The following is an 11,968-nucleotide window of genomic DNA, read 5'->3' as shown; positions in this document are numbered from 1 at the left end:
ATTTAATTTTTTTCTCTGTTATTTATTATCGAGAAAAGAAAAGTAATGAAGACAAAATGGAGATATTTATGACTGAATAAGAGAGGGGCATTTCTGCCCTTAAAATGGACAATAATATTCGTTTATTGTTAGACACTAAGGTATACAAATGGATAATATATTTCCTCCTTTCGCTTTCAAAAATAATCCTGAGTCCCTGTCGTCAACCAGTTACGCTATATGGATTTTGGAATTTTCTTAGGCAATTTTAATCATTTCTTTTTGAAAGATAAGAACGATTTCATTATAAATAATAGAAAAAAAATAAATATAACAATATGCATACTCAATTGATTTTTTTTTTGAATAAAGTATTTGTATATGAAGTCTAAAGTATTAAATAACTCATTTAAAGTAATAATTAATGGGCATTGCAAATTGAAAAGGTAAATATGAATGTTTTACATTGATTGCTAATTTTATTTGAGTTATAAATTTATCTGAATACAATTAATATTGTTAATTTGACTTTTGAGTCGATCTATGCTATTCTCTTTTAGGAATTTATACATATTCTTTTCTAATTTCAAACTTTTAAATGAATGCGATACTTATGATGATTTCATAATTTACATGTTGAGTGGTATTGAAAATGGTCCATATCCTTTAGCTATATATAGAATAAAAAATCCTTTACCCTTAATAGATGTCCCGCTGGGGAAGTGAGCAACCTAAGAAGTAAGAAGTGCAAGCGCAAAGCATGCCCACAAGCGTAGGACAGTGAACATGACTCGAAGCTACACATTGGAGAAGCTGTGGCACGCGGCCTCCTTGGAGGGTTTAGCTAGGGACCAATCACTCCTACCTTCCCTCTGGTTAGGTATGCTTTCGGAAAGGGGCAGTCTTTCCTTTTTTTTTGGCCCAAAATCAATTAGAGCATCAAAGAGAAGAAACGGAAATGAAAATGGTGGTTCTTCGTGTACCATCCATTGGCCTGGGCACTATGCCACAGGAAACGCAATTGTGCGATCTAGCGACAAAGCCTTCGTATCTAATTCTGAATCGCAAGCCATGAGCAGACACTCAAATGATAAATTTCAAAGTGCTTTAATTTGCTTACCGATCTTATGTCCCAGTTCTACATTCACATTAATTTCCCTCCATGAAATGTGACCACGTTGTCCATGCTGACGGATCATGCCAAGAGTAATCATATAAGAGTGGAAAACCCAAATATGCTGTGCTTTAGTTTGGAGCAAGAAAACATGCTCATGATCCTTCAGCAGCAACCTCCAAATTATATAATCACTGGCTTCGTGTTAGAGGTTATGACAAATTAAGAATCTGCAACATGTGGAGTAGCCTACTACTGAAGCTCCAAGGTGCTACAGGCTATAGCTCAAAACACTTGTTTGACAATCAAGTCATTGTTCCCTGAGCTAGATTATGAGTCCCACAGCCAGTGCAATATTGCCTGGATCATTATTTTATGTGTAGGACGCAATTGGTCAGGTATCAACGAGGACATAGGCCCTATCATCACACGTTACGCAGGGGATTACTGGCCTTTGCATTCCAATTCTAAATTTCATCCCAGAGGCTTACAAGGGTTCAAAGTGTTGCACTTTTATACAACTCTGCTCTTCTGCCCTATTCAAAATCTAAGCAATTACCATACGAGTATTGACTTACCGGTTTGTCATCCAGCTCTCTACCCTGTCCTATTCCTGGACAGAACAAGATAATTCACCTTTTTATTTGATCAGCTTTATATAGGCTTATAGAGCAAAATGTACATGTTGATAGGTTTTCCTCTTTGAGCTCCCACTAAACCATGACTCTATAACACTACTCAATTAAATCCACGAAACAACTTTTAAATTAACTTTTAAATTAGGTTTTCCTCTTTGTGCGGCTCTTTATTTAATAAACCCATTTACAAGAAATAGATTCCACATTTCTTGGCTTTGGCACAAGTTCTGAAGTCTGATTGTGCTCTAGTGTAGTGATTTATTCTTCCATAGCTTTAGTCCACATAAAATTTCGAGATGCTTCTTCAAACGTCTCAAGTTCTTTTGCAGTTACTTCTTCTACTATGGTTGCGTTGGCATATTTGGAGTTGTGGGGTTGATACTTCCACTTCACTAAGTTCACCTTTTTCGCTTGGTAGCTGATACACACAAGTTTGCCAAGAATTCCAAGTTGTTTCTTGTTCGACATTACCATCTTCATATGAATTTCCAGTTTCATCTGAACTTGATCGGATTTGAGCAATGTGAAACTCATCTTTCAATTCGTTTGAGTCTAACTTTTTTTCTGAGGACCACCATGAAAACACTTCATCAAATACCACAGTTTGTGATGTGTAACACTTTCCATTCGTAGGATCACAGCATTTCCAACCTTTTCTCTGACTGTCATATCCCATAAAAATGCATCGAACGGCTTTCTTGTCAATCTTGCTATGTAAATGATCTAGCACAAACATATAACATACACATCCAAATACTCGAAAATAGTTAATTGAAGGTGTCATATGCCACAATTTCTCAAAGGGTGAAAGAAAACTTAACCTTTGTCGAAGAAGTCTATTGATCACAAAGTTTGCAGTCCTCACGGCTTCTGCCCAAAACCTTCTTGGTACGTTTTTCGCATGCAGCATATTTCGACAAATTTTTCCAAGAAGTCTCTTCTTTCTTTCTGCTAACTCTAGTGGTTGCTTTTGTATATGTGCAGCTGCTAGTGTAATTGGAACAAAGGTGAAGGTCCACAGCAATTAAGCAACGTGCATAAATAAAAATAATCATTTTTAGTTTTTCATTTTCTCTGTTGGTTATAGAGATAACACAATAATTATTTAGTCAGAATCGATATTAATCGATTATTTTGTTTTTCAACAGTAAAATAAATTTTAAATTTAAATATGATGACTCTTTATAATATTATCTTAAAATAATCGCCATAACTGAGAAAAAAAAAACTCATAATAATTACACATCAGTAACCTTGCCTGACGCTATTCAAAATGTTATTACCTTCGTAAAATACGGTGATTGCAACTTTGAATCAACTTTATTTGCTTCATATTTAATCCGAACAGATACAATAAAATAGTAATTTAACTCATTAGACGGACTTCTCATTAAGTTGTACATTTTCTTCTGTCATAAAAAGGCCGTGGAAACCGTACGGCACTCGCTGGGGCAGCTTCACCGTCGCTACAACGTCAAGATAAGCCGACTTTGCATCCAACACCAGCAGACTTGATTCTCTCGTGTTTTCATTGTGAACAAATGACAAAACATAGCCGTCATCCTCCGCCGCTTCTGGATTTTCGGGCTCCTTTGCTACAAAGAAGGGTTCCCCACCATAGCACCCTGCTCCATACATCCGACTACCCACTGTGCACTCCTCCGAGTCTCTTTTTGACACGTCCAATTTCACCACCCCTGAAATTTTTGGCATTGGATCGCCTACTGCTGCGTAAACATATTTGGTTTTATTAGCTACGTATGCTGGATTGATCACTGCGAAGTCTAGATTTCATGTTGAAATGGGCTGCCTAGTTACTTGCCCTGTCTTTAGGTTAAGTCTTACTTTCTCCACCCGGGCATGTACAAGGTCCATTCTCTCCGAGGTGTGTTCTACTGACAGTATGTTCGGTGCTACCATGACTATGGCATTGCCATCATCCTCATCCCATGCATTGATCACGTGTATAGGATTGAACCCTGGTGCATCAAACCATTTCATTTCTGACTCGTTTTTTGAATACCGGGGGATAATCCCAATTCTAGGCACTTTAGTCAGATCTGAACTCACTGGTGAGCCCGTTCCAAGTATTATTTTCACTGGATTTGTTCCTATTTGTATGTCGACAAAAATGGCATAGTTCTTCGTGATTGCGAAGTCATGGATGAAAGATGGAGTGACCATAGAAAATATAGGCACATCTTGCTGTTTGTCCCCGTTTGCATCAAAGTAGAAGTACGTTAGAAATGGGCGAAATATGAGGTCATAACGGAAAGCAAAGGTCTCGCCTGTGCCAGGGTCTAACTTGGGGTGGGCAGTCATGCTCCTAAACAGCTTCCCATTAAAATCATGGCGACCCAATGTTTCTATATCCCCATTGGATGTCAAGCGTAAAGCATAGGGTAGATCTGACTCACCAAGTGCATAAAGACGGTTTCCAAACAAGGCCAAACTAGTATTTGCCAGACCAATGCCCTTTGCAGGATTGTCCTGACCAGTTAGAATTCTAGCAGCATAAAGAGTTGAATGGGTGATAGAAGAAGTTAAACTGTTAAAGCTAGAGAAGAAACTAGGAACAATGGGGAATCCAACCTCACGCTCAGTGTTGTACTTGTAGGTCTTGACATAGCGGCTACAAAGAGTGGCTAGTCCTTTGGAGACTCTAACACAGTGCACCATCCCATCGCCATCAAAGAGGTGGTACGGACCACGAGGAAGGTACTGTGGGTTGGGACCATTGCGTATGTATGCACCATCCAGGCATGGTGGAAGGGTCCCTTGTATTACCTCACACTCTGTTGGAGGAAGCTCATTACCTGGGGAAAAGTTCCCAGCAAGCACGAGCTTGGGATCCAGAGAGGGGCTGAGATCGGGGTATATGAAGTTTTCCAAAGTGTCACGGACTGCATTGAAGATGAGTTTAATTGCTGTTGATGGAGCCATGATATTCTTGAGTGGTGAAAGAGGTGTTGCTGGCGATGCAGTGTTTGATAATTTTGAAGTTGTGGTAGAGGAAGTTAGTGGTTTTCCCTCCATTCTCACAGAAAATATGTAAAGTTGAGGAGGTCGGGAAACTATGGTGGTAGCACTGCTAGGTGCAAGGAATTTGGGGATGAAGGTGGAGGACAAAGCATCCATGTCGGTTGTTGCTACCACTTCTTCAACGGGGGAGACTTCAAAAAACTTGCAATACTTGTTGCGCATGGAGGAATCGAATTTTCAATGAAAGGCAATATAAGACAAAACAAATGTAAAGACAAAGCACAACCTTGGATGTTTTTTTTCTTGTTCAATCAATCAACTGTGCCAATTACCTTGCCGACAAAGGATGGGAAGTAACACATGGATACCATTTAAAACATTATTTTTTTCTCGATCAAATATAAAGTTGTTAAAATCAACCTATGGGCCGCTGGCAAAAATAACAGAACATGGTTTTACTTGCATGTAAATATCATTGTACAAGTGCACGTCCTTCTTCATCAAAAAACAAATGCAAAGAACGTCTATGCTTTAGCAAATTGGGATCTACCAACCAATTGCCAAAAGTGAACACCCATTGTCCTTTGAGCATGGGAAAGTTGTCATTCCCATTTGGGAGAAACAAATTTTTTAGTTCAATCTTCAAAAGATAAACCCTTGATAATTAGATTTTTCTTTGGAACTTTTAATCCAAATATATATACAATTATTTTTATTTATAAATATTATTAAATCACAGGATTGTATGTGTAATTTCTACTTTATATTAAACTTATATATAGTTATTTTTAATTTTATTTTTTTATATATATAAGCTTGTATACACAAATGTGTGATTATTTTTTTTTGTACATACATGTATCGAATGAATGAAGTTGAAAGTCTGTAAAGATTTACAACACGATGGTTTTAGAAAAATAATTCTAAGACTTGTGTGATCAAGTTTATTGCTATTTTTTAATTTTGGTTTGTTAGCATAACGTTAATGGGTCTAGTTGCTGTTAATGAGTCTTTTGCTAATTTAAAAATTGTTTCTATTCGTTAGTGAATTTAATCTGAGTAGTGTTTCATAGTTATGGTTTAATAGGAGTTAAAAGGAGAAAAACGTACCAACATGTACTTCTTGCTCTATAAGCCTATATAAAGCTGATCAAATAAAATGATGAGTTGTCTTGTCATATTCAATAACTGGTATCAAAGCAAGGTTGCGTATCAATACTCTAGTAAAAGTTATCCTTACAAATACATTAAATGATCTTCAAGTAGTTAGAGGATTCAAGAAGCTAAACAATCAGAATTTCAATACATGGGTGACATGTTTGACGTCTTATATTGAAGGCCAAGATCTTTGAGAGGTCGTCAATGGAAGTGAAGTTCAGCAACCGAAGGCACAAGACGCAAATGGTGCCTTACGAAAATGAAAGATTAAAGCAGGCAAAGCAATATTTGCTTTAAAGACCACAGTTGAAGAAGACGTGTTGGAACACATCCGGGGTGCTAAAACACCAAAAAAAAAAAAATGGGACACACTTGCTACAGTTTTCTCAAAGAAGAATGATACAAGATTGTAACTTGTAGATAATGAGTTGCTATCAGTAGTGTAACGTGACATGACGATCGCCAAATACTTTCACAAGGTGAAGTCGATATGCAGCGAAATTTCAAAGTTGGATTCAACTGCTCTTATTGGTGAAACCAAGATGAAAAGAATAATTATCCATGGATTGAGACCCGAATACAGACTTTGTTGCTACAGTACAGGGATGGCCAAATCAACCATCACTTATTGAGTTTGAAAACTTGCTAGCCGGTCAAGAAGCCATGGCTAAGCAAATGGGAGGAGTCTCACTTAAGGGTGAGGAAGAAGCACTTTACGCAAGCAAGAATAGAGGTAACTTTAAGCAGCGCACCATTGGTATATCTAAAAAGAATGATGACAAGGTAAAAAGTCATCAAGGAAAAAGGAGCTTTCGTTCAGGAGGAGCTTCGAAAAATGGCAGCAACAATAGAAGGTTTGAAGGGAAGTGTTACAATTGTGGAAAAAGAGGTCATATGGCAAAAGTTTGTTGGTCCAGTAAAAAGTCTCTGGAGAACAATGCTGCTATTTCCAATACAAAGGAAAAAAGCGAAGATGATTGGGATGCTGAAGCACTCTTTACTATAGAAGAGGAGTTAGCTGTTACAGTAACAACGTCTGAACAGATTGATTATGTTAATGTGTGGATCATTGACTCGAGCTGCAGAAATCATATGACGGGACCAAAAGCTGATGATTTCTTATCTGCACGGAAAATATCATTTACGATGCAATCTATGAGCGAAATATAAGATGGGATTTGTATATGATGCTATAATTTCTTCTCATATATTTCAGATCTTTAACCATTTCTCATATCACCATTTGCTGATAACCAATGACAAGAAAAATTTTCTGGTAGTCCTCAAGACTTAAGGAAAACAGTGTAGAGAAACTATTGATCTAGCTCTGATAAGATTAAGAACGATGCTTCAGGTAATGAAGGTCATCAGGCCTGTCCAGTTAGGCTGCAATTTACTTGGCAGAGAGGTAGACGCTCAAATTATTGTCTGATGAGGAGGGTGAACAAGTCTGTACCTAGCCCATGAGGATAAGAATGGTAACCAATGCTCGAAATCTCAAAAACGATGTGCACTTAAAACCCAGGTAACTTGGGGAGCCAGTTAACAAGTCTTGGAATCCCTTCTGAGCAAAATCTTGAGGAATCAAATGACCAGACCTTCTCATCATTAGCCTAGAATCATCCCGCTTGACATAAATTCGGTAATGCTGGTAGCATCTGGAATGAATTCAATGCAATTCATTAACGAAGTCCAAAGCACTAATTTCGTTCTATGACTATCTTAAATTCAAAATCAAAGAAACATAGCAAAGGCTAGATCCAAAAGAACTAATTCCGATGAGCAAAGATTTATGTTTTATTTGATCATAATTTACTTCTGGGTCCAGGCATGGTAATGAGAGTCAGAGACAAATAAGAGTTGAGAAAAGACACTGTCCCATCCTTGATTGAGCAGTACTAACATCGTTATGGTAAAAACAAATGAATGTGTTAACTTGCTTTTGAACTGAAATTCTGTATGTTACAGAAAGAATGCTAAGAATTAATTCGAGCAAACAAATCTTAAAAACTTCTCATGTCTTTTTCCTACAAGGTAAGATGCCAATAGGAGAAGAAATAAGCATACCAAAACTTCGGAAAGCAATCCCTAAACTTTCACCATTTGTGTCTCAGCTAGTGAGGAATTAAGATCTTCTCGAGATTGTGATCTCCTACTTTGCAGTCGCATCTGACTTCTGTGAGGGGACCAGAAGGAACCCATGCTACTACTGTCAACTTGCATCTGCCCCAAGCTACTGGAGGAATAACTATGCAACACGCTACTGGTTGACGTGTACAAGGAAGACTCTGTGAGCTGGATGCTGCTGCCAAGACTATGTCCCAAGCCAAATGGTGTCTGCTGAGAACCACTAACTGTTGGACTTAGAGGCATCTTAACTCTTCCATCCCCTACAAAACAAATATGACATTTCCTTTAAAGATGGAACAAGGATCATAGAAAAGATCGTAATGACTTGCCAAATACAAGAAGTGCATTCAGAGTAACAACATTCAGACCCTTTACAGTGAAGGTGTGAAGCAGATAAATTCAATAAAATAGTATTTACCAAATAAATTGCTTATTAATGATTTTAATATTCAAAGGTAGTCAACATCAGAGTTGCAACTTGTAAGCATCCACAGAGCATCTGCAGAACGTACACATGTACTAATAAAACAAAGTGATTTATAGAAAAGTTTCTACTACGAAGATGATTCATTTAGGCTCACATACTACTCAGACACGTCAAGTTCAATAAATATAAGTTCAGAATCATGGATCCTCTGGCAAGCAAATTTTAAATAGTTTCGCTTATGTGCTGACAAGAATAGCTTGGGATAAATATCTGATCCAAATTATTGTATTTCAAATCCCTACAAAAAGGAGGCATGCATCAGGTTTCTAGAACCTCAAAACTAATCAGCATCCTTGTTTTTTGCAGCCTTTTTTGGAACATACTGTGCATGCATTATTCAGATAAACAACTGTGACCATACAACTTGATTGGTGCCTTTGTGCAGAAGGAATCCCAACAAGGAAGACTGTTAAAGTGTTAGAATTCCTCTCTGACGGAAAACAAAGCAAATAAAAGTGGCAGAAATATTCCCAAAGAATAAGTCAGACGAGATCTTACCAGAGTTGATAGGACTCCAGCGCTTGAACCGGAAAGGAGATGGTATATTAAGAACAGATGCGCTGGCTGCATTGTTATGCCGGAAAAGGGGGAGATATGGTCTCCGGAAAAATCTCGGCATCCAATTACTAACACAAGATAATGCACAAACAAGCAAAATCAGTGACATGAAAAGAATGGCAATAAGAATTATTGGATCAATCTTCGTCTGCAGTATTTGATAACCACGGAGCCTCAGTCTACTTGAAAATGACTTCCCAGCTTCCAACAGTGCAACACCCTTTGTCCACGTAATACTTCCAGAACCAATGACAAGTTGACTATCAGTGATGTGCAAACCCTCTCTCAACAGTGATACTATATATGGTGCTCTAAAGCAGTACTGTTCAATAAATGGCTGTGGAGCAACACTGTTCTTCGCTACTTCCCAGGTTTTTTCACAAAATTCCCTACCTTTCTCCAGTACATCATCAAGTGCAGCATCTGAAGACAGATTGAAGAACCGATATACCACAAAAAAGCCAGACAAAGCATAGAACTGGCCGTAAGGGCGAGGCAAGCTATCAGAAAGAGCACAAGGTTGCAAATCACAATCAATCCCTGGGTATAGATTTGACCATTCAGATAAATTGACAGCAACTTTGGCAATTGCACTGCATTGCTCCCAATTTGGAGCACCGATAAGCTGCACAGGAATTCCTGATTTTCGTCCTTTATCCAAAATTTTCCCTCCAACTACAGGACTTCCATTTTCTTGGTCTTTAGAAGCACATTGAGAACAGATATATTGTTCATCGTAGCCAGAGTGCAAGCAAGGATGTTTAATTTCTATCTTTCCATTAACAAGATTGGTATTGGAGCCATCTGGGAGCCTCTTTAATAAATGAACTACAGACTTGTCAAATGCATCATTCAAACCATAGCCTGAGAGAGAATAAGCACTAAGATGATGATTAACCACTCCAATTCTAAGGTTTAAGTTGGTTTCATTATGTTGATGGTTCTCATTCTCAAATGTAACTTGTAATGATGATCCACCCAAGTCAAGTGCACCAAATGTTTTCCTCTTAGGTGTGGCTCCCAGCATGCCTGTGCGATAGTTGAGAGCTGTCCAACCGAAGTAAGCTTCCTCTGTCCCACTGATAATCTTAACCCACTCTCGGCGGCACAAGAATGGTGAATTCTTGAGTATTGACCAGGCATTTTCCAGAAGCCATTTTGAATCAGCACTTGGCAACCTGCGAACACCAGCGGTAGCATAAAGGAAAAGAGAAGTAGTCTTATGTGCATGTTCAGGAATTTGCTTCTCTGCCCATGAAATAAGTGGGTTTATGGCAGCTTTCAAGCCAGATTTATCATGCACTAACTTATGAAAGCCAGGCTCAGTCTCCATCCTATCATAAGCACGTCCACTTTGTGAACTTGGTCTTCTAGAAAGACCTTCTGTTAATGACTTCATGACAATAGGCAGACTACCATCATTCTTGTGATCAATTGATGCCTGATAAACGTAAACTCGAGTTCCAGTACTTCCACAATCAAGAACAACATAGAACTTGGAGGCTCCTTTAGACCAATTTGAATAGATATACATGCAAACCATATATGTCAAAAAAATGAACAAAAGCAGGCACAAGGAAACAATGATTAGTCGCACCCACTTTCTGCGCAAAAATGGGGTTCCGCTGGGCAAACCCCTCTCCTTTGAGAAACTTGACCCAGCATTTTCTCGCTGTAGAGGGGGTCTTGTATAGGTCATGCTCTTATCAATTTCAGAAATAAGATCAGCTGCTTCTGGATCAAGCCGGTGATATGATGAGAAATCTTGGAGTGATGAGGAGAGGCGCAAATTATTCTTGTGTCCAGAGTTGACAAAACCAAACCCATGGGCAGCATTTTTACCTGCCTGCAGTGACAATGCAGGCGACATATATGAAGCTGCAGAAGACTGTGTAGCAGCTAAAAGATTCGATGCACCAGAGATTGTTTCTGCGATTCTACTAAATACCATTTCTCCTGTTTTTCATCAAATTTGATAACTTTTCATAGGGCATATTTTGCCAACGACGAAATTTAGAAAATATAATTTTCATTCCTTGCTGCTTGCATACTAGCCAGAACAGCCAAAATCAAACTTGCAATGTAATTCAATTCAATGATCACATTGATTTTGGTGAAATTGTCACTGCATGGACAGAGGTATCACAATGCAGCAGCCAAGCAGGTGACACCAATTATCACGAATCCTAACAGCCAAAATCCAATGATGAAATCGAATCAGTCCTGCATATATGAAATAGGTCGCCAAACAAGGATATCTAAGTTTGAAACATTAATCGATAAGGCCAACTCAGAAACGCATTATGCAGCAATGTTTGTTCAACTCTGGGGTTCTGCCCAAAACAAAAGATTGGTGTTTTGCATACATTTGAAAGAACCCAAAAAGCGTTTGGTGCCGGAGACAGACAAACAAACACGGGAACTGAAGAAATCATGTTCTAAAATTTATCCAAGATGTTAAGGGTGGGCAAAGACAGATTGATCTTGAATACTAAATAAATTCTAGTATGACTAAACGACTAAACCAAGGTCGAGGAATACCTGCAGGCAAGAGTCGATATGACTTGGGATTGAGATTGCGGCAGTTCCCAGATCTCTGCCTTGTCTTTACAATCTGTACAAATAAACAACCGAAAATAGAACCGAAAATGTTTTATTATTTGCACTGCTGTCAGTTTGGGATTCACTGTCTCAGATCCAATGGAAAACAGAAGAGGTTTTGGCCTTTGGGTCTCTCCTCTCTCCCCCGGTCTCTCTCTCTCTCTCTCTTCTCTCTCTCTCTCTCTCTCTGGTGACTCCCTCCTCTGTTTCTGATTTCTGATTTATATATATATATATATATATATATATATATATATATATTTCCTACCGTCTCAGGAAACAAAATAGAAAAGGTTTCGTATTGAGCCTTTCCCACATTCT

At 38.4% G+C, this 11,968-nt stretch overlaps 2 protein-coding genes and 1 pseudogene across 3 annotated transcripts; 1 reads left to right on the top strand and 2 right to left on the bottom strand.

The window, feature by feature from the left end:
* Window positions 1–3,105: 3,105 nt before the first annotated feature.
* Window positions 3,106–4,869, bottom strand: LOC110418744 (putative carotenoid cleavage dioxygenase 4, chloroplastic pseudogene; annotated as a pseudogene).
* Window positions 4,870–6,323: 1,454 nt separating this feature from the next.
* On the top strand, window positions 6,324–7,041 carry LOC110418698 (uncharacterized). The gene is made up of 2 exons (XM_021431499.2): window positions 6,324–6,350; window positions 6,475–7,041. Exons 1-2 carry the CDS (start codon window positions 6,324–6,326, stop codon window positions 7,039–7,041), a joined length of 594 nt encoding a protein of 197 aa, XP_021287174.2.
* LOC110421556 (GDA1/CD39 nucleoside phosphatase family protein) lies at window positions 7,031–11,856 on the bottom strand. 2 transcript variants are annotated; one of them, XM_021435172.2, is made up of 4 exons: window positions 11,588–11,856; window positions 8,987–11,269; window positions 7,939–8,261; window positions 7,031–7,529 (listed from the first exon to the last, which is right to left on the bottom strand). In XM_021435172.2, exons 2-3 carry the CDS (start codon window positions 10,995–10,997, stop codon window positions 7,960–7,962), a joined length of 2,313 nt encoding a protein of 770 aa, XP_021290847.1. In that variant the 5' UTR covers window positions 10,998–11,269; window positions 11,588–11,856; the 3' UTR covers window positions 7,031–7,529; window positions 7,939–7,959. The 2 variants fall into 2 exon arrangements, with proteins under 2 accessions (XP_021290847.1, XP_021290839.1); XM_021435164.2 differs by having other exon boundaries at window positions 8,987–11,232.
* Window positions 11,857–11,968: the final 112 nt, after the last annotated feature.

The sequence above is a fragment of the Theobroma umbraticum genome, unplaced genomic scaffold (assembly GCF_002168275.2).
Source record: "Theobroma umbraticum cultivar Fairchild unplaced genomic scaffold, ASM216827v3 scaffold_30.0, whole genome shotgun sequence".
In the NCBI taxonomy this organism is placed as follows: domain Eukaryota; kingdom Viridiplantae; phylum Streptophyta; class Magnoliopsida; order Malvales; family Malvaceae; genus Theobroma; species Theobroma umbraticum.
The sequence above is the reverse complement of the archived record's forward strand: the minus strand, read 5'-3'. Positions and strand labels throughout refer to the sequence as shown.

Excerpts from the sequence above, each read along its gene's own strand:
- LOC110418698 (XM_021431499.2), top strand. The coding sequence starts at position 6,324 with ATGACGATCGCCAAATACTTTCACAAG. Across the intron at positions 6,351-6,474 it reads TCGCCAAATACTTTCACAAG|GGATGGCCAAATCAACCATC; the intron begins GTGAAGTCGATA and ends GCTACAGTACAG.
- LOC110421556 (XM_021435172.2), bottom strand. The coding sequence starts at position 10,997 with ATGGTATTTAGTAGAATCGCAGAAACAATCTCTGGTGCATCGAATCTT. Across the intron at positions 8,262-8,986 it reads CTGGAGTCCTATCAACTCTG|GGGATGGAAGAGTTAAGATG; the intron begins GTAAGATCTCGT and ends TTTGTTTTGTAG.